The 22,327-nt window shown below is 44.5% G+C and overlaps 1 protein-coding gene across 3 annotated transcripts in view; it reads left to right on the forward strand.

Annotated features, from left to right (window-relative positions):
• Positions 1-22,327, forward strand: part of pax7a (paired box 7a) — a 46,514-nt gene that overhangs the window by 17,954 nt on the left and 6,233 nt on the right. For 2 of the 3 annotated variants that reach the window (XM_056438261.1, XM_056438262.1), the window contains exons 5-7: positions 2,902-3,101; positions 15,125-15,290; positions 15,710-15,903. In XM_056438261.1, coding sequence (XP_056294236.1) covers positions 2,902-3,101; positions 15,125-15,290; positions 15,710-15,903 — 560 coding nt within the window. The remainder of the gene's footprint in view (positions 1-2,901; positions 3,102-15,124; positions 15,291-15,709; positions 15,904-22,327) is intronic. The other variant, XM_056438263.1, reaches the window with a different exon arrangement.

Consider the following 22,327-nt stretch of genomic DNA (forward strand, 5'->3'; position numbering starts at 1 on the left):
AATTGAAAGTCTCACTGTAAATACATGTTTGTTAATTTTCAGCCATCGAGCAACCATTATTTGTTCGCCGGTACAACATTGCCTGGATCACAACATGACTTTAATGCTGCACGTGGCTAACAACACTTTTTTTAATGTTTTGTCAATTATATGCATAACAGTGTTATTATAGTTCAGGGATTGATTGTATTCAATTTAATCTTTTAAATAATTTCCTGTAATGAAACCATCGCTACCACAAGTCATGACATGCATTACAATTTGGGTTAAGGTAGCTTTTACTCAATCCGTACCCAGTGTTATTTCTAATCTTAATCAGGCACTTACCCACAAATAGCAATGTGTAAACCTGATTAATTCCTATCTGTAATAGGTGCATTTTTAAATCAATATTGGAAGAAAACCTTAGAGGGGCCCCTGGAGGAGAGTACACGGTGGTAATCGTGCCCACTGGATGGCATATAATTAGATTCTAATTGGATGATAAGTAATGAGACAAGGCATGAGTGGTTTATCAATATCCCATGAACCTGTGAATGGAATTACCACCATCGTATTATAGGAAGGTCTAATCATAATGTACCTTTTTGTGCCGAGCAGACTATTAAGGAATTGACCTCAACAGCCCTGCAGGGATTTTGTTCACTGAGTCCTATTTTGCCTGTGATTGTTAACATTGGCACATCTGTGAGGAGAAAAAGAGACATGAAATTAAGATTTTATAGTGCTTTTATTGGTCATAAAAAGACTGATAAATGGTTGTTTTTTGTCCTTATACCTGCTTAAGTCTACCCTGACATGTATTCCAGCCAAGTCCTCTTCGCTTTGGGCGGACTACAGTCACACCGCAGTTTGTAAACCAGAAATCAGTACCAGGCTCTTTGGAACATCAACATGGACGGCAGCCATGTGTTTTAATGTATTTTCTGTCGCCTATATGACAAACGTAGTCGGCATATAGATGAGTTTTACATCCAACCCCAATCCCAGTTGGCCCCATGCAGCGTGTGCCATTTTCCATTTTCCTTGGCTCATTACAAGAAGGGCTGTTGACCTTGTGCTTCTGGATCATGTACCAGAGCAGATGTGTTGGCTCATAGGGCTTAATGGAGAGCAGCAGTACAACCTATTGTTTGTTAAGGTGTGCAGTCATTAGCCTGATAGCATGCTAAATGTGACACAGATTGCCGCAGCAAAATAAAGTCTGTGAAAGCACCTCAAACAAAAGGGGAGAAAAATAAAATAATTTGAGGAGGAGAGGACTTTAGTGTCTTCATCTGAGCCCCTGGAGTATATGTCTACTCTGGCCCCCACGTTTCCCCGTAGGACACAGAGGTGACTTTGGAAAGTGATCTGCAGACTGCTCGGTTGGTCTCAAGTGTCGTCATGGCAAGTTACCGGAGAAATGGACATACGCATCCTCATGAAAACCAACAAAGGGATATGTGGTGTATGTACATATTCAACTTTGTATGTTCAAGGGTGTTCTGCAGCGAAGTGAGCCTGTGCTTCAAGAATCAATCTTTATTAAAAAGGATAAGACTGAAGAATTGATTTAATGAATGCGGCCTCATGTCCTGCAGCCACATGTAATCCGCAGAGAATCATTGAGCATGAGCTCAGGGGGACAAAAATGTTCGTAGACGACTCATAGAGTGGCCTGTAATGATAGTCTCCAGATAATCCCATAATTCCTTGTTTAATTAAACTCTGGAGCTGGCCTTGAGACTCCGCCAGCTCTGTTGCTCTTTTGTTCTCACAGTTGTTATTTGGAGGCTAGGTTTGAGTATTCTTTTGTCCACTTATGTTGAAAGATTTGACTGGAGTGAGCTATAAACAGAGATCGAAGCTGTAAAACAATGAGTCAGGTGGTAGAAACTCACTCAGGAAGACATTCAGGTGAGCATTATAGTTTTCATTCGAGCTGAATAGTGGAGGGCCTCTGTCAGAAGCAGACATCTCTTCATACACCCTCTTTTTCAATATCTCCCTTTATTTTCCCTCTCCCACACTTTCTGGACTGTGCATGATGCAATCCAACTAGGCCTGGAGCAACACTGGCACATCACGCCGCCTTGTCAATGTCTCAATGAGGAAATTATGAAAATATGAATTTTATGACATGAAATGAATAGGGCCATGTAGTTTGAATAGACATGCAGAGGAGGTGAAAATGATGCAATTTTCAAAATTCAGTTATAATGGTAATGTGCAATGGTAATGCATATTTGCTGTCAAAAATTTCCCTGTCGGCCCGGATTGTACAGCTTTGTGCTGTATCTATATTCCTGGAGCAAAAATTCAGCTTAGTTGAATGCCTAAAAAGTAATGTAAAATGTGTTCTAATTCATTTAATGACAGCAGATGGAAACACATGGGACTGAATGGTTTTGGTGTGATATTGTGTTCTATTTTATACACTTTGGCTGAGCTGTGTATGAGCAGTGTGCCCTGGGCCAATGGGAGAGAAAAGCAGGGTGAGGAGCAGCAAGGTGGCCTGTGCAGATTAACCCCTCTACCCACCGACACCCCCCGCTCCCCCACAGCCCTCTGCCTTCACCGCCTCTGGGGCCCCTGACAGAGGCAGGATTGTGTATCAGGGCCTCCTCTATATTAAATAAATATCCACAGATTAAGATAATATTCTCCCAGTTGTATATTCAGAGAGGAGTTGCTGTCACTTGAATCCTTAGTGTTGCCAGTCTCGCTCTCTGGAGCAACAAAAGAGGCTCCAAAATGTAAATAATGCTGTGAGAGTCCTTTCTTGATCAGTTGCAGCTCAGATTATTTACGCTATTTTCTACAAACACCTCTCAGTTGCTTCACACAAAACCCACCATAACTTGAATTCATTGCATGATGATAACAGATCGTTCTCTGTCTTTTTCCTTCTCAACTCAGGTAACCGCACAGACGAAGGTTCAGATATAGATTCAGAGCCCGACTTGCCCCTGAAGAGGAAGCAGAGACGCAGTCGCACCACCTTCACCGCTGAGCAGCTGGAGGAGCTGGAGAAGGCTTTTGAAAGGACACATTACCCAGATATCTACACCAGAGAGGAGCTGGCCCAGAGGACAAAACTCACAGAGGCCAGAGTACAGGTACCAGTAATGCCAGGCATTGTGCTGCAGTTTGCCTGCATTATGTTTCACCCTAATCATCTCAACACAATATGTAATAGCTTTGATGAAGGGTTGAGTTTAATTTGTCCCTGAGATTTAAGCTTTCACCCAATGCAAATGTATGAATGTGCATGTAAAGAAATGTACAGCCAGATTACGAATGTCCCTTTTACTCTGATAACAAACTGTAAACCCTGTTCATGGGGACTATTACTTTAACAGAAAGTCCCATTGAAAACCGTGTTGTGTGTTGACCATCCCAATTAACAAAGATGTTAGACTGCTAACGACTTACTTTCGACGAAATTTGATTCATCACTCTTTTATTGAAGGCAGAAATCTCTAAACCTGGGCAAATAAAAGATCTCTGCATTCCGATGATCCCGCGCTTTAAACACAAATGCTGACTTTAAAAGCTCCACTCCGTTGCCCGACCTGCACTGCGAACATCAATGTGTTGAAGTCGCTTAGAGACTCCTGAGGAAAACGTACCTCACACTATGTTTCACCTTGTGTGGACCTCACATAGATCTATGATGCCTGAACAGCAAATACCATACTTTCCCTCAACCTACGGCTAAAAGCATCGTGTCTGATGCTCTGAAAACGTACGGATATTGCATTTCTGTGCTGTGCTTGTAAGAGAGTTTGCAACTTATCATTAGCCTTCATATTCAAGATGTTTTAGATAAATGCTCCCAATCTTCACACTTCAGACACAGGAACCTGTCTGACACCCTGCTGTTGCATGTAAGATTGAGGGAATATCTGTACAGTAGAGTTATAGCAGCAGCTGTTCCAAAGACGGAGAGAGTGAGAAAAAAGAGGAGAGGAGAGAAAGGCAATGCATTCCTGATGGATTCCTCATTTCGGCCTTTGGCCAGGATCTCATCCCATCACTTTCAAGCTCGCCGCGGCTTGTAAAACCCTCCACATATCACACAGGGTTCCTCATCCTCTCCAGGGACCCAATGCCCCGAAAACAACATTAATCAATCAGCCGCTAGTAAAAAAAAGAAAGTCTGGGGCACCCTCTCCTCTTACCACAGTGGTTCACACTCCCTCTGAACCCCCAACTCCTCACCGCATGCTAACTGTTCATCACACTACACACATGCAGTTGGGGTAACTAATTCCACACATGTCTTTGTCCATCTTAACCCCCCAACATGCAAGGATGTCCTAAATGTCTGAGTGTTTAATGCCTCACTCAAGGGAGGAGAAATGCATCTCATGGTTGTTATATAAGGCAATATATTAGTTTGTGTTAGAGTAAACGTGGATAAGAAGTGGAAGAAGTGAACCCATTCAAAATGTCCATTCCATCTACTCAAATACATTGTTTAATAAGTATCGATTAAAAGTACATTTAATTTAGAATTGTTGGGTTTAGTCCCAACAATCCTACTTTGATTTAATACATTCATTTTATAATTATTAAAACTGCATTCTCTGCAAGTTTTTTAAACTCATAGTAAAAGCCATGTGCAAATGTATAAATGTAGTTTCATTCAAAGTGATCATGGAGGACAGCTTGAAAACAAAATAGATTATTGTATGAGCACCTGTGTTCTGGAAACAAACTAAAATATCGAAACATGAAAGCTAGAGAAAGAAAGAAGAGCGAGTGACTGCTGTGTGTTTGCTCTTAGATAATAGACTTAAATGATGTCATGTGAAAACCTGAGGAATTTGAGTCATGGCTATAATTTGTTAATGCTGTTTTACTCATAATCTAATTTTTAAAGGCTTTGAAAGTCTCAAAAGGTCAACTCAACTTAATTTTCTGAGAAGATTACAAAGAAAGTGTCTCTGGTAGCCAACCTAAATAATGCTATATAGTTTTCTTGGAGTATTTTCCCAAAAGCATTTAAAAGGAATAACCTTAACAGCTAACATTGTTCAAGGCGAATTAGATAATACAGTTGAACTAGATCGGGAATAATTTAGTTTAAATGTGAATTATATAGTGTGTGCATTATATAGTGTGTGCATATAGCTGTTGTTTGCATCACAAGCGCTCTGAAAATGTCCACCAGCTGGGCTTTTACAGAGGTAGCTAAAAGGCCCATCATGGGGCAGGAGAGAGGAGACCCTTTGGCCTGAGAGCAAAGCTTCTCCAGCACAGCTGCAGTGACGCATCTTCCAGATGTTGTTCGCAGACAAACTGGTGTTTGGGGGTGAGAGGGAAAGGATAGGCAGAGGGTGTCAGTGCTCCAACAGTCTCATATTTTAACTTGGATCTGTGTTCGCTGTCATGCTTCCCTGTTACCCATTTGTCATTTAAACATGGAGATAATGTGCAGAGCAATTTGTTCAGGTTGGATTTGGAAGTAAACTGTACTTGTGAGACAAACATGGCTGCACTGGCACTAAAACGCCACAGCCCAAAGCTGTGCTCCAAATGAACCTGCTAGATTCTTGTGGAGGTGATGAGTGTTTGGCTTAGCGCTGACTCTCAACCTAAACTCATAAACAGAGCTAACTCCCTTGTGTCTGCCCTCGCCTGCCATTTTAAGACCCTCTCCCCATCCATCTTTATCAGCCCCACTGCCCCCTTCAGCAGAGCTCCTTCACCACCGTGAGCCCTGCAATGGTTTTATCACCCCAACTGACAAATTGTGGGATACGATCCGTATCTCTCAGCAATTAGTTCCAGGCTGTCTCAGTGAGACGGAATACTGCCAAGTCCACCTTCGCTATGTGCTCCGCTGATGCAGTGTGCGCTGACACTTTCCATCTGATAACCCCTCAGTTTTAACCGGAGCAGGCAGCAGAGCTCATTCTATGAGCTATTAGAGAAGAGGGCATCATTTGTGGAGCAGGTGAAGGGAGCATTGAGCACATGGGTAGCTGGCCATAGGCTGCAGGCTGCTGTAAATCAGCTCTCAGATGAAGCAAATGACATTCTTCTCTATTCAGACTGAAAGTTTTGAAGAGAGTGACTCCTGAGACTCGGCAGAGGCTCATCATCTCAGCGTGCCGCCTCCGGCTCGCTTTTCAGAATCTGTCACATAGATCCTCTTTCATTACCAATAAACATTCTGCATGCAGCGTTTATACGAAGTGGAATCTAATAAGGTATAAGCATTGCGTTTTACGAAGCGTGCAAATCAATTTGCTAAAAAGTTTCTCTCTTTATCTCTGGCTTGTTCTGGCCTGTTGATGCAATGTAGCTTAGCGAAAATTCAGACAGGAAGACAGTGGGTACAGCTGGTTCATTCACAAGTCTTGCAGCGATTACTCCATTAGCTGATTGGGGGCGGGCCCGATGAATGAACCATTTAGAGCCAGCCCAGTTGGATAAGCCTATCACAGAGTCGTTGGTAACACTTTAAAGTTCTGTTCTCTGCTGCTGTCAGTTGTCGTTTCAGCTCGCGTCAGTTCGTATGGGGAGATTGGTCCTCTGCTGATTGCATCTAATTATTGGGAGCTGAAACATGTCAGATTCCGATTGTGGTTATCTCGTGGAGAGGTGTGTTCAGTGGCAGCCGGCGGGCTGCCCTGCTCAGGTGTACTCACCCAGTGCGGTGTTTCTAGCAGCGAGCCTCCTCTCCTGCTCCACTAGCAAGTATGGCTAGTTAGTTAGCTGCTATCAGCTGCTCCCTCTACGGCGACGGGACCGGAAGAGCGGGTGTATGCCGAGGCTGCAGGCGAAGAGGTAGCACGGCGCTTCTGGTATTTGGTACGCCAGGAATTCGTCTCCTCTACGATTGACAACGGCGTCATCTCCGCCCTGCAGTCACGGTGTAGCTTCATGCACACCATCGATGCTCTCTTCAAATCCCGGTAACCGCTGTGTCTTTATTACGTTGTTTCGGCGGCGCTAACTGGGCTCCGTGAGGTGAACCGGAACACTAAATAAGTGCACTCTGAGTTCAGACTCGCGCCCGAAGCTCCGGACCGTCTTTTCGATTCAAGCAGTACGAACCAGTCCTTCCAGTCACGGAAGGGGAGCGTGTTCGAAAGTGATGCCGCTTGTGAAATGACATAACGGGGCAGCAGTTCATACAAACTTTAATGTCGCGGTAGGACGGCGCCAGGCATGCACGCGTCAGGAGAAGTATCGCAGCCGGCGATTACTCTGGTAGTCCCGCTATGGTCGCGGCTTGGTCGTGACATCACATTGTCTAACGTGTATTCTGTTTTGACATAGCCTGATAGTTGTATCAATGGATACGTAGTGTAAATAAAGGTTTCTAATTTAGGTTAACTTAAGGCTGCAGTTGCAACTAAATAATACGTAACGTAGTTGACGGCCGCGGTAAGTACATTTAGTGGGAGGATGTCAGTGAGAATCAAATATAAATATATTGTATACAAATGAAAATAAATATTTTATATTTTAGTTTATATTTATAAAGAAGGTCGAAGTCATTGAGTCTGTAAAGTCAATAGAGCCGATGTAGTCTGGGGCAAGTTTCAGCCTTTACAGGACAGCTGGGACTAACGCTGTGCCCCTTAAGGCTGACTAAAGCAAACATTAAGCCGGTAAGGCTGGCGTGAGCATTGAGCCTCGGAAGGCTGGAGCAAGCGTTGGGCCTGTAAGACTGGCTGGAGCGAGCCTTGGGTCTGGAAGGCAGGCTGGCACGAGCATTGAGGCCTGTAAGACTGGCTGGAGCTAGCATTGACCCTGTAAAAGCTGGCCGGAGCGAGCATTGAGCCTCTAATGGCAGGCAGGAGCAAGCATTGAGCCTCGGAAGACTGGCGTGAGCATTGAGCCTCGGAAGACTGGAGCAAGCATTAAACCTCGGAAGGCTGGAGCAAGCGTTGGGCCTATAAGACTGGCTGGAGCTAGCATTGAGCCTCTAATGGCAGGCAGAAGCAAGCATTGAGCCGCTAAGTTGGGGAAGGGGAGTCGATCTGTTGGAAACTTGAGACTTTCAAAGATTTACTTTCTTTCTGCCTACCGGTTTGTGGTAAAGATGGCTTTGCTTGGTCACATATTTGTAGTTGGGTAGCAGAATAAGGTAAAAGCCAGAGTGGGCTTGTTAGGATACAACATTTAGAAGTATAATAGAGGTAGCATATATTTAGTAGGCGTGGGTTTTGTGTTTTCTTTAAATAGTCATTAAACGTTAATTCAACAGCTCGTCTTTAAATGTGGTAATAAGTTTTCAGAAGAAACAGGATGATAACGTTGGCTGGTTGTAAGGATACCTGACAGATGGCAAAAGGAAGAGTTTTCCATCAGTACATGCTCCCTGTCTAATGTTAAATCCGAGGAGAAATGTGGTTGAACTAATGCTCATTAATCAGGATATCGTGATCACGATCTCAATCTATTTCAACTTCAGTGTGGCAATTCATATTCACCTCTAGCTGTGTGCTGGACACCTGAGGAGTAATTCAGCGGGCAATCTGATTGGCAGGTTAGTACTGTTGCATGTGGAATGACTAGAGAGGTAAGAAGGTAGAATAGAGTAAGTATCTATCAGGGGTAGGTCCAGCGTGAGGATGATATCGGCTGGGTCTTGACCCTTGCATAAAGGACTGCATAAACGCTTTGGTGTGAGCGCGGCAGTATAGTCGTGGGCGTCTGCGGAGGCTTGGTCTAGGACGCAAGAACAAGTAAAGAGTTTACGCTTACTCACTCTCCTGGCCATTGGTACATTCGTCAGAGGTATCATACCTGACGAATGCGCGTTTATGGCCTACTCTCTGGATATCTCAAATTTTCCCGATATTATCTATCTTGACGGGCCGGTATGACCTGCGGGGCAGGTTGTTGGACAATTTCTGTATGGAGTTGCGTTTGCTGCAAAGGCTGATGGTGCATTTCCCTGATGCAGTCAAGGGCTACACGGATGCAGGCCATCCGTGGTTTTGGGGGGTTACTGGCCTCCCTCTGTGACACAGTTGCAGTCCGTCAATGGTGATCGTTAAGCAACTTCATTAGCTTAGGAGACGCTCAGCTTCCTAAACACCTCAGGCCATTTTCGGATCCTGGATGGTCTTCCCGGGCAATACTCCAAGTATCTAGGCAGCTTTGTACGGGAGGGCCTCCTTTCTTCGATCAACGAAGCATTATGTAGGTCAAAGGGGTAGCACAGAGGCTGCTACTTTGGCTAACCCCTAGGCATCGCAGTTGCACTGATGCCGGGAATGGGACAGCTGTAGACCTTTACCCTGACCTCAACCTAATGCTGGCAAGTCATAAATCATTGAAGTCCGGCACTATATGGTAAGTCATTCATATAAATTGTTTGTGGTGTCCGGTTCAAGTATTGGTTGGCAGTGACTTGTCAGTCATCTTATGTACAGCCGTATCTCACCATAGCTAAGGTTCCAGATCCGCTCGCTAACACAGACTTGTGGAACCATGCTGGTGCGAGGTGACCAGTTTTCTTGTGAGTTTTCCTCAATTTCCTGCTTCTACGTTGCCTCATCTAAACGGGTGCTTCTAGCATTCTCTAGTTTCACGTTGCCCTTAACTAACATGAAGCATGCTTGAGTACCTCTTGGTTCGGCCTAAGACGGGCTCCTCTCTTCCTTCCCCCGGGGAAGGTGGCCATATCTCAGACTTGGTTCCGGGGTCATTGGAAGGTTATCCTCCCAAATAGCAACTTAGCCTAGCCAAACTACTCAGGGCATTCTTTCCGGATAGGGGCTGCTTCTTCGGCGGCCGCCAAGGCATCTCCGCCTCAACTCTCCAGAGAATGGGGAGGTGGTCCTCCTCTGCCGTTGGCTCCGACATCCGGCTGGAATAGACACCATATGGTCAAATCAAAGGTCCCTGAAACCTTAAATTGGTAAGGTTTACATATAACTGGTGGTGGTGGTCATTTCGCGGCTATGCTGGCCTTAAATCTAAAAGAAGAAGAAGAATATTTTCCTGCTTTTACGTTGTCTCACCTAAACGTGTTCTAGCATTCTCTGGTTTCACGTTGCCCTTAACTAACGTGAAGTTTCTACTTCCCTGGTTGACGTTGCCTAGTTTAATGTAATAGTTAGCGGTTTACGTTGCCCGGCTTAACGTGATCTTTTCTTAATTTCCTAGGTGAACGCTATCTGGCGTAACGGTATCCTTCTTATTTTCCTAGGTCTCCGTTACCTGGCAAAGCGGATTATCTTCCAATTTCCAGCAAAAGATGGTATGGAAACCCGCTCTCGTTTACAGGTCCGGGGAGGGCCGTCACAAAGCTGACATAATATTCCTGTTTCCGGGTATTTCTTGTTTCTGGGTCTGCGATGAACCCGTCCAACGAGGACACAGTCTTTTTCCCGGACGTACTTCCCCGGATGCGTGGGAACGCCAGAGTCCGACAGGGGTCTAACGAGAAGCGACCAACCGATACAAATCCGACTCGAACTGTCCTGCGGTCTTGAACGTGACCCCTACTATCCTGTTCTGCGGTCTACCCATGACCCCAATCTATTCTTGTCTGCGGTCTAACTTGACCCAACCTATCCGGTCCTTGGGAGCGACCAAGCACGTCGTGACCCCCCGCTATCCATTCGGGGATCTTAAAATCCCCTTCTCCTTTGAAGTGGTAGTTCCTATCCACACTGTCCAGTTCTGCGGTCTACTCTCGACCCCCTCCTGTCCTTGTCTGCGGTGCATCTTCACCCCTAATCTGCCTTTCTGCGTCATTTCCGACCCCACTATCATTTTCGGGATCCGGTCGGATCCTGCTGTCTTAGTGCTGTATATCTAGATCGGCACTATTAGCTTCTGCGGTCGATAGACCTCCGTATCCTTGTCTGCAGTCCTTCGGGGCCTTCCTCCCTTGCTTTTTAGCTAGACCTTCTTAACTCTGTGATGTTTACTATTACGGCTAGCCTTAACCCCTTCGAACCATAACTAGTGGTTTCATGAAATGGTTCTAGGGGTGCCTAGGAAACTTCTGCGGCTGTAGGTAAGGTTTAATTTATTTTATACATATAAAATAATTCTCTTTGGGGGGATTCTGCCTGCGCAGATATCAGCAGCTCTACCCCTGGTTTATCCTACTTCAGGATGGAGTCCAATCGCCAAAAAGACTTTGCAATATTCTATTGTAATAAATGATTGTTCAACTCTAAATACCCGTCTCTCCTGATTGAAATGGAATGAGCAGAGGGAAAAGACTGATATACAGAGGATGTCTTCTTCGCTTTATGTGACAGAACAGTGTCGACGAATTACAACACAAGTTTTCAACACAGCTAGTGTGAATATAATCCCATCGGGAGGTATCAGGAGGTACTTCACAGTTTCTTGATTATTATAATAGGAGTAGAGTACCAGCGGCAAGAGAGAAAATCACAATGGAGCTAAGTGGTGACAACCAAACCCAACAGGCAACTGTATTCCCGCCAGTATGGGTTTATGTTTCATAAAGGAATAAATAGGATTTGTGTAGATTGTAGGGCAGAAATTGTTGCAATGCATCAGTATGAATGTTCTAACAGTTTCTTATGATTAGAATTTAAATGACTTTGGTACAGTGCTTCTGTACTCCTGATACTTATCAAACTAATCCCACTCTCCTCTCAAATTCACACTCCTAGCTACTTTAATTAGCATAGTGCCAGTCTGGAAGGCAAGCAGGGAGGGAATCAGAGAGAGGGAGAGGGAGGGGGAGGAGAAGAAGAGAGGGGGGGGGGGGGTATTGCGTGGTATGAGACAGAAGAGGATTTGTATGTTGAGGTTGGTTGCATCACCCCTCTGTGTTTTTGTGGATATGAAGTCAGCAGCACATTTTGTTTTGTCATTATCTCGGCTTTCGGTATTCATCTACCGAATGTTGCAAATTGGCTCCTGAAAGGCGTCACACGTTCAGTGCTAGTCTTTGACAAAATAATTCATGGAGGATTCTCTGAATGGGGAATTCTGAAATATGAGTGATCCTATTTAAGAGAAACAACAGAGATTTTAACTGCAGTGCAGTGTCACACATTTACAGTGTTTGTGAGTGCATATTATCGCTGATCGGCAATAAGAAAATGAAAAATGCCACTTTATCGCTTCGATTCTGTCGGCTGAGAGTGAATGAGAGATTAAAGGCACATGAAGCAATGTAAGCCACCAAACTAGAGACTAAAACGAAATGTTTTCTGTTTGAAGCTTGCAAATAGATCCTCTTCTAGTGCTCGACAACAACCTTCACCCTCCTCCAATTCCTCTTTTGTCTCACAAGCGGGGCTAAGCTTGACTTCTGTAAGATGGGTTACCGCGCCTCCTGCCTCCTGACACATTCCCATCACCATTCAGAGGTGCAGTCGCATCCAAGTGCACTGGATGCAGGGAACCCTTTTAGTGCGTGATAAGGAAACAGAAGTGAGACACATGAATTCGGCGGCACACTTGTAGGTAGATAGGGAAGACATGGAGGAGTGCTGCAGCTCTCTGTACTGCCGAGAATGTAACCGGATTGTGGAGAGCAGAGGAGAATCTGTGGTCCAAGGTGACTTTGTGATCAGGTTCCAGAGCACAGCCTCAAATCCTCAGCTTCAGGCTGTGGGTTAGTCTGTGTGTGTGCGTAACGTATGCATGTGTGTGATAGCACATGGACTCTGTGATTTGCCACTTGTGTCCATGTTTATCCAAGTCTGTGCTGAGAGCTCGACAATTGTCCACTCAGTTAGCGGGGCATGCCCATACGTTGAAGTAGACACACTGCATCCGGCTTTTGTGCTCTCTGCCTAAATCGAGCCTCAGCGTGTTTCTAAGTTTAGGTCCATCATGTTGAAGCAAGCCTATTCATAGTTTAAGAATACTGTAAATTACGAGTGTACCCTTCATTGACATGCCTTACAGTTTTTCTGGTGATTGGACGTTGTTTAAAGTCTACTAATTTTAAACAGACACATTTTGAAAGAAACATTCAGACTGGATCACATCTTCAATCAACATGATAAGGAAACATCACAATATACAGTGTGAGTCAAATGTTTATGGACAACTTATTTCATTTATCTTCCCCATAGCATCTGCTTGAATCAATTACAGCATGCTTCAACTTGTTTATGGTTATGCTTAGCCTCTCACGCCACTTGGTCAGGGTTAAGGTAAGATCAGGTTCTTGGATTGGTATTGAGAAACCAACAGCGGCTTGAAGTATAAGAAAACAAAAACCACAATCTTTGTGTGTTAGAAAAATTATTTAAGCTTCGTATTTGCAACTTTTTTTATTTAGTATTATTTATATTTTAACTACAGTGTTCATGGGATCATATGTTATTTTAAACATTTAGTTTTTTTGTCGAACAGATAATTCCACATATGCAGTGGAAACAATTGCAGAGAGTAGAGTTAGGAGTTGAAGAAAGAACTGAAAATGCAACGGTGACAAAAGGAAAATGGCAAACGCAAAGAGCGGACTTCAACGTTTAATTGTTTTGTGTCTGCCGTGATGGAACACCTCCTTCCTATGCTTGGATGACAACGGGGGAAGGAAGTTAAAATGAACATAAAAGAGGGGTGGGGTGAGTGGATGAGGTCGGAGGTGAAGTGGCACTGCGGGGTGGGGTGATGGGGAGTGTGTGGAAGAAAGGGGTGTGCCCCCCTCCCCTGGGCCAGGCAGCTGTTTGTCTGGCCCAGTAGGAGCTTAGTTCAGACCTTGGACTACGCTCCACTACATCCCAATAGCAGAAATTTCACTGGAGCCCCTGAACACATTTATTTTGGAATAGCCGATTGAGGGATTCACATGGGGTCTTTAGAAGCAATTAGGCCTGAGATAAATATTTCTTGTTGTTTTTCAAGTGGTGTGTTTGAGGTTCATCCTACAGTCATCGCCTGCTGCATCCAATGTTCTTTCTGTTGAGCGCTCAAGACTAAACCAAGGTAGAGGCACATAAAAAACCCATTTGGTCTTTGTAGAGGCAGCGACGGTGTGATAAAGAAACCACATTCAAATTAAGATCTCCGTTGGGCTGAGATCCCTTGAAGGCCTATACGAGTTTATATGTATGTTTGTGTGTCCAAAAAGAGGCAGCCCCAAAAAAGCAGTGAGTATGTAGCTGTGTAAGTCCCCTTGAAAGTGTCCCTCTTTAAGACCTGTTTAAAAGGGACGCCCCCTCTTTGTGTCCACTGTTCTCTGTGGCGTATGGAGGGGCTTTTGTCCCCTTCTTTCATGTGCTCTCACAATAGTCCGGGCCGTTTGAAACACAACAGTAGATGAACTGCGCTGACAGTGTATTAAACTCTGATGAATTGCCTGTGCGAGGCATAGATCAATGTCCTTCAACCCTTAGCACACAGTGAAGCCCGGGCCTTGTCTTGGTTAAATGGAACAGGTTGCTGGCTCTTTTCAAAAGAGCCTGATTATATTCATGTTTTGTTGAAGCAGAAGCCTTTTTAAAATGTGTAAATCTTTGCGGTTCAAAAGACTCCTATTTTTCCCCCTTTTCATTCAGGGAGTTGACATTGTGTGTCTGCGCCTTGGTCCTGCTCGTTTTGTAAGCGTTTTGCTATTTGCAGCCTTAGAACCGTGTGTCTTGACACCAAAGTTTAAATCTTTTTTCTTTCTCTTTAAACTGACTTTTAAATCTCTAAAAACAACCACATTCATACAGCATAGCAGTTATTGTTTATCTGCAGTTCTAGAGAGATAATGGCCTCTTGAAAGCAAAGCATCCAGTAGCTTCATGAACATACTTGAGGTGTGATTTGAAGGCTAGTGGCCTACCTCTGACCTTTAAATGACTTCTCCCCTCTGAAGGGGGCTTAGGGCAGCCTGTTTACACAGATCACAGCTTCAGCCACTTTAGAACAACAGGGACGGACCACTGATCCTCAATGGCATCTCCCACAGGGACTCTCTCAACTACCACCAGCACCACCACTCGCACTAACTGGCAGATTAATCACAGGTGGCAGGAGCCAGCAGACTCTACTGAGAGTCGACTGCAGTCAAATACTCACAGCACAAACATAAATGCAGTTTGAGATAATGGAAAATGAAACAAAAACAACGTGTAACCTGCAGGAGCTCAACATTTAAAAATGAAAATGAGTGACAACCAATCATTTTCACTGTGCTTTGATTTGAAGTTGTGTGTCTTTTTATTTTCAGGTGTGGTTTAGCAACAGGCGCGCTCGGTGGCGTAAACAGGCCGGGGCCAATCAGCTAGCGGCCTTCAACCACCTGCTTCCTGGAGGATTCCCCCCCACAGGGATGCCAAGTTTACCCACATACCAGCTACAAGAGTCCAGCTACCCCGGCACCACGCTATCGCAGGGTAAGAGCACAACATAGTTCAGACCGGAAAGATATAGGCTCTGTACTTTGAGTTGAATCCGTTTTTTTGTTTGTTTTTTAAATCGGTCCTATTTAGTTGTCTTTCATCTATATTTTATGTTCATGTGAATAGCATTATGAATTATATATGAACCATTTGCAGTTTATAACAACTGTGCAGAAAGTAGTTATGTTTACAATCACATCCTCTCATCATGAAACAGAAATGAGTTTGTATGTACTAAAGCCTTTGCAGAAAGAGACATTTATTTTTGGTAATCAATTTGAAGAAGGACCCTCAATGTATGACTTGTGACCTTAAACTTTGAGGATGCTGTGTAAGGATTATTGCTGAGCTTCAGTTTAAGTGAGTGTTTCCCTGAATTCTCCCTGACCTGTTTATGTTGTTCTTGGTGTCAGAGGGCAGCACATTGCACAGACCCCAGCCCCTGCCTCCATCCTCCATGCACCAGGGAGGCCTGACTGCTGACGGAAGCTCTGCTTATGGTCTCTCGTCCAATCGCCACGGCTTCTCCAGCTACTCCGATACTTTCATGAGCCCCTCAGCGTCCAGCAACCACATGAACTCTGTCGGCAACGGGCTCTCCCCACAGGTCAGTGCAACAGGTTTTACCTCCATGAAGGTTTCCCGCTTATACAACGTTCCCACAAATAGGTAGAATACCCATTCATCAGTCTACCACCCTCCCCCTCCTCTCGCTGTTCACAATATTTAACTAATTGTATTTGACTGAAATAAAAATTCAGAAACAGCATGTTCAGCAAAATCGCTACCAGTGTGGGCTTTTATGTTCTCCTTCCAAAGCCCTGGATTTATTTTAGCTACTCTAAATTGCTACATTTGTAAAACAATTGGATTAACATCAACAAATTAAAATTCATCTTGATAGTACCGCAAGTACTCAAGCTGCTCCAAACAGCGGTTTTGACTTTCCTGGGACATCTAAATCCTTGCGCAGCGCAGTGAGAACACATGCAGATGAAATAATTAGCTAAAGCTTATAAATGTAGACTCATAATCTTCTTCACGTAATTGTCTGCAGCTGGAAGACTCCAGATTTTCTTCATCCCTTTACTGCATGATTTCCATGGCAGCTCTATGTTCAGAGTGTCAGAGGCTGTGTGTGCTCTCTTCTGGTGAGGGTTTCTCGTCTGTTTCCTGCTGGACACATGCTCACTCCTGTCATGATAAAGAAGAATATTACCCAGGCTACTTAGGTTTCTGGGTTTCTTAATTGCAGTTTAAATCCCTAAAATATCTTCTCTTCACATTCTCGTCTGTGCCACCTCAGCGTGTCGCACAGTATGTGCAGGTTAATTTGTTTTGCCTCCTCTTTGGAAGAGCGCTGGATTTAGCCAAGTTAACCTCTTTGGACACCTCCCTTAATGAGTGTTTAAATATGACTCTCTTGTAAGGGTTGAGCTTTAAGTAGCACAGAATTAAAAAATGCAAATCGTGTGTGAATTATACACAATTACCCGTCAATACTGGCCAGTCTTGCCCACCCTCAGCAACAAGATGCGGTTAACAGGCAGAAAATAAGATTGAAATGGTGTGTAAAGAGTTGAAAATGAATTTCAATGCTGCATTTTCCACAATTACCCCGTCGTTCACACGTGTTTTATTGGGAGTTTTTTTTTTCTTCTTTAAATATTTCTCAAAGCAGATTGGAAACATTCTTGGTATTATAAAAGTGTATATTCTACCCTCTTTCTTCAGAGAAGAAAGAATTAGGCTTTTGTGACAAAAAAAGAGATTTTCTCTCCTGCTGGAGCAACGGAGGATAACACGGAGGCTCACAGCGTGTTTGATTGTTAATCGTAGCACAGGGGCTTTAACTGCTAATGCTCTCACTGCAAACCTGCAGAAAAACACCAGGAACATGGAGTCGTTCTTTTTTTTTCTTTCATTAATGGCTCTCTCTAATACTGGCATGGGGTTCAGTGTCGCTTTCTCTCCCTCTTCACAGGCATTCAAGAATGTGTTGGGATATTAAACATTTCCTGTCATAGTGAGGATTAGGACAGGAGCCGTTAGCCCACTGTACAGCATGGCTTTTCACTATTCAATTCTCTCTCTCTCTCTCTCTCTCTCTCTCTCTCCCTACATGCAGCTATCAACATAAACCTCACAGCACTGAAAAGAAAGTGTACCTTGCCCATGTCAGACCTTGCTCATTCTTTACATTCAAACACATTTAAATCAATGAAAAATCTGTTTCAGCTTGATAAAATTAGCGACACACTTTCGACACCTCACTGTTAATTTTCCGTAATTTACAGAGTTTCCTGTTTTCCTTTTCCTCTAATGGAGAAATAGCAACACAGACACTGTTTCTATCGAGCTGGAACTTAGAATATGATATTGTGAGTTCCAGACAGCATCTGTTTGCTTGAGATATGTTTTTGCATTGGTATGTGCAAGCTATTTCTTCAAGTGTCTGGCATTGATGGCCTTGCGGTCGCTGTAAAGATTGACAAAAATTCTCTGATTCCCAGTAAATGGGCTGCGGTGGCGTGGTGCCAAGTCTGTAATGGAATCCTGCAACGTTCAGCGATCCCGACAGGAGCTCGCGTCCATCCCAATCCCATAACCTATCCCGACACCACACATTTTCCCATTACAGGCGGTGGAAAAGCCGTCCGCACTCAAACTGGTTGCTGTCATTGTGGGATGTACAACGTGTTTGGCTGGTTGAGGGAGCAATATATTAGGGGTCAGAGTGAAGCTGTGCATGGCTGGGCAAAAAGTATGAAACCAGAAGTGTGTTTTGTTGTTGGTCTTGTTTCGTTTAGCGGCACAGCGGGGGTTGATGAGAAGGAAAGGCAAGGGCACAGGGCAGAGGCATTCTAGTATTTTTTCTATCTGTGGTTAACTAAAGATGCTCACGTTTGCTTTTTTTCTGCGTGGTACTTTTCATTTTTAATAATCCATTTGAAATCGGCCTTTGTCTCGGCCCCAAATGGCCACCATGATGCTTCAAATTTGAATTTTGCATATGTTGGCTAGAAAACAACAGGACAGGCAGTCTTCCTATAATTGAAGAGGGCATGCTTTGACAGCCAACACACAGTCATCTATTAAGAATATGGTCTACGTTCAACACACCCAGTAAATATGAAACCACATATAAAGAGCCTTTTAGATACTTCTCAAATGCTTCTCTGAAGCAGGGTTCATGGGCATTTTATATGTGGTGAGACGTTTGTGCTGAATTCCTCATTATTGCATGACAGGGACACCTGCTGGGAGAGGAAAGAAAACAACTGCACCGTCTGGAGAGCTGAAGCAAGAGAAGCTCAGTGGCAGAGCTTGGGTTTCACTCCTTAGAGTAATGAGGGAAAAATAAGAACTAAAAGCTTTTCTATTGCAGAGCAAACGCAGGAAATGCATCGAAAGCGTCGCAGAGATGTTGTTTGATGCTATTTAAAATGAAAGGGCGAAGTGATCAGGAGAGTGGGCAGTCAAAGGTATGATGGACAGATATTTAATTTAAGTTTTAATCAAGGAAGTTTGCAAAGTTTTGTGGGGAACTTTTTTCTCTTTCTGTTTAGCAGTTTTATGAAAGTGTTGTGTGTTTTGGAATGACAAGGATATGTGTCTGTATCTGAGGAGGGCCTTTGGGCTGTGTGAGTGGGCCGGGCCTCCACACATGCACGCACACACTCACGCGTACACGGGATCAGAGGCAGAGCGGCTCTCACCCCTGCCTCCCTTTGATCTGTGTCCCCAGGCCTGCCTGCCCGCGCGCTGCACCGCACCACGCACGCTGACACCATGCTCACCAGCGACTCCCCACAACTGTCTGAGAGAGATAAGCCAGGGGAGACTCCAAACTGTGCTGCTGCTCTTCCATTAGCTAGCGCAGACGCTTCTTTTAAAAAACGGGATGAATTATTTTTAAGAAGCAAGCTCTACCCGTTGCCAAAAAAAAAAAAACGAGAGGGGAAAATATACGGAACAATCTGGAGCTCTGGCTTCATTCCGCCTCCCTCTCTGACTTCTAACAAGACATTCTGCACCTGAATACCAATGAGAGGGGGAGATTCATGTAGTCCCCCACATTATTAAAACTTGGGCATTAAGCCTCTCACCGGGCACTGTGTCAGCTGGCAGGCTCCACTGACAACAAATCAAAGGGGATGAGCACATAGCCTGCATTCATAGCTCAGCCACTCGCAGAGCAAGAGGGGGAATACATACTGGTTAATTAGAACTCCCATTAAAACAAATACTGTTTCAATTTGGCAAGTATAAAAAAAGATGTAAGAGGCTTTCAGAAAAAAGAGGCCTGCTGTTGGCAGCTGCCAAGAAAATCCAGGGACTGTAAATCATATCCACTGGCTATACTGTTTCTGCACAGATTATTAGTGTTTGCTGTTGTTTTGCAACACTTTTGAACTCTGAGGAAAGGTTCTGTGTCTGTGACACCAGAAATCCACCTCTGCACACACCGCGGTCGTCGTCTCCTGTATCTCGGCTCGTTTCTGCAGCTTGAAGAGACTTCACGGACTGTAGTTTTTATGAAGTATGACAGAACAATTAGGGTGGGCTTCTCCTTCTAAACTCAGAGGTTCCTGACACCTTGCAGCACATCGCGGTCATAGCTGCAGCTTTACACACAGGCCTCGTTGGCTAGCAGCTGGCAGTAGCGCAGCCTACTAGCCGTCCTGAGCCATTTGTTGCTCACCACATCTCTAACGTCTCCCGAGAACCAAGTGAAGCCATTTTCTTTGCCATTCCAAAATATTTTCAGTTGGAGCTTTATGTATTCATAATCTATTTTTCACCTACCAACCTTCCTTCCCTCCATTTGGCGTTTTGTCATCCCATGATGCCTTGCCAATAGTGCTTTGCTCTTTCTCTCTTTCTCTCCCTCTCTCCCCACCTTCCTCTCTTGCTCCAACTCTCTCCCCTGGAGAGGCAGCTCTTCTCCCTACGCCCAGATGAAAGGCTATGGCGGACAATAAAAATGCTATTTAAATGCAAGGGTGTTTGTGTGCGGGTGAGATATTTCCTGCTGAAAGTGAGCTGCTGCATCCTGATAAATAGTAAATATAAGGGAATGTGATTTACATTTATCTTGCAGAGGCAGCCAATATGAATTTCAGTAAATCCTAGAAGATGGGGATTTAAGGAGGAAAATGACAGACTGATTCACATGCTGTGTGTCCTACGCAGTTGAAATGCCTATAAGGTGAAGAGTGATACTGCTTTATTAAAGTATAGGCACAGACATTGATCCTATCTAAAATACCTATTACACACGGACACGCACTGTGTCACATGCTCATCTATGGCAATTCCCAGTCTCATACATACACAATTTGAAGGTGACTTGTACTGAAATAGTAATAATATTATTATTATTAATGATAAAGAGCTGTAACAGCAGGCCTCTGGGCAGGTGAAGTGTCTGTGGGGCATACGCTGGATGACCATAGCTCTGGGGTCACGGGTCAGGGTGCAGGGGGTTATGGGATGGCTGGGGAAGAAGAAGGGCTGGTTTGCTGTGAACCTGTTCTGCTTGTCGGAGGTCTCGGGTTGTTGTCTATCTGCATGTGGTTCCTCTTAGTTCCAGATGCCACTCTGACAGGTGCATAGCTGTGATTAATACTCTCTCTGACTTTTTCTTTCTCTCATGTTTTCTCGTTCTGTCCCTCCTTCCCCCTGTCTCCTCCTGCATGTCCCTCATTGGTTCCCTGCTCCCGGCTCCACTGTGGACTTTGCGTTGCTTGTGACCCATTTGCAAAGTTGATTTAACACTCACAGTTTGCTAAGCCTTGAAAAAAGCCTTGCAATACAAGTAGCTACTGCCAGCATGGTTCATTGCTCTTGCCTCTTTCTCTCTCCTCCTCTCTTCCTCCCCACAATAACATGAGAATATGGAGGTAGGGTCCCCAGCTGGTTGTCTCATGCAGGAGCTCTCCCCTCTTTGTCTCCAGCTGAGAGCTATTTCACTATTTATTTACATGTAATTATGGCTAAGAGGTGCAGATATTAACACTGTCAAAAACAATTTGACCTGACATTTTTCACGAGACCTGGCCCCTGCGGTTTTTAGCAAACAACCCACACCTCCTCCTCATCTTCCTCCCCTTTTTTTCTCCTTCTCTCCTTCGATCCGCCTCGCTTTCCTTTTGCAGCGGCTCCCTCCCACACACACACACACATATACACACACACACACAGGCCCTGCCTCGCTGAAACCACTCTCCTGGAATCAGAAAATCTGCCGTTTAATTTAAAAGAGGCGTTGGTGCAAGGTGTGGAGAGTTGAAGTCTGCAAGTGTGTGTGCATGCGTGTGTGTGTGTGTGCGCTTTGAAGAGGCCTCTCTTGTTCCCAGTGGCTGAATCCATCCCATAGTTACTCAAGCATATCACTAGCAGAGAATAGAGGATTGCTCCCCACACGTTCTCCAATTGCAGTCCAATAGACGGCATATTAACCTCTGGTTAGCGCGGGGGCCAAGTTTATAGCTTAAACTGTGGGATGTTTATGAGGGAGGGTGGCCCTTCCTTCAGCTGGAGCAGCTGTGCTTTCTTGAACACTAAAACTAGCATGAGCCAAAATGGGCTGGAGAGGATTTAGCTGAATGAAAATTTGCAAGGAGAGAGAAGAAGTATGGACAACCCTAAAATAAATATTCCTTTTCCACTTGTTTTAGCTTCCTTTGTAGGCCTGAACAGCTTCACAAGGAGAAGGGACACAGGCGCAGGATGGCTAACACGTTGTGAGGAGTGACAGCTTGTTCCAGTGCCCACTAATCGTCCTCATCTGTGCCTGACTTGTCAGTGCCCAGATTCTGTCAGTGCCAATCAGCCAATTAATTGAACACAATTAGCACCCCCCACCTCCTCCATACGGACCACATTCTTCAAAGGCTCATTTCTCTCCCTCCAGCACCCTTCGCCCTCCCTCCCATTCTACCTCTCATTCTGTCTCTTCATCCTATGGTGCTGGTGGAAGACACTTTTCAGTTTTTATTAATGTGCCGCGGCCAATTAACGCAGTG

The sequence above is a fragment of the Pseudoliparis swirei genome, chromosome 18, assembly GCF_029220125.1.
Source record: "Pseudoliparis swirei isolate HS2019 ecotype Mariana Trench chromosome 18, NWPU_hadal_v1, whole genome shotgun sequence".
Classification (NCBI taxonomy): domain Eukaryota; kingdom Metazoa; phylum Chordata; class Actinopteri; order Perciformes; family Liparidae; genus Pseudoliparis; species Pseudoliparis swirei.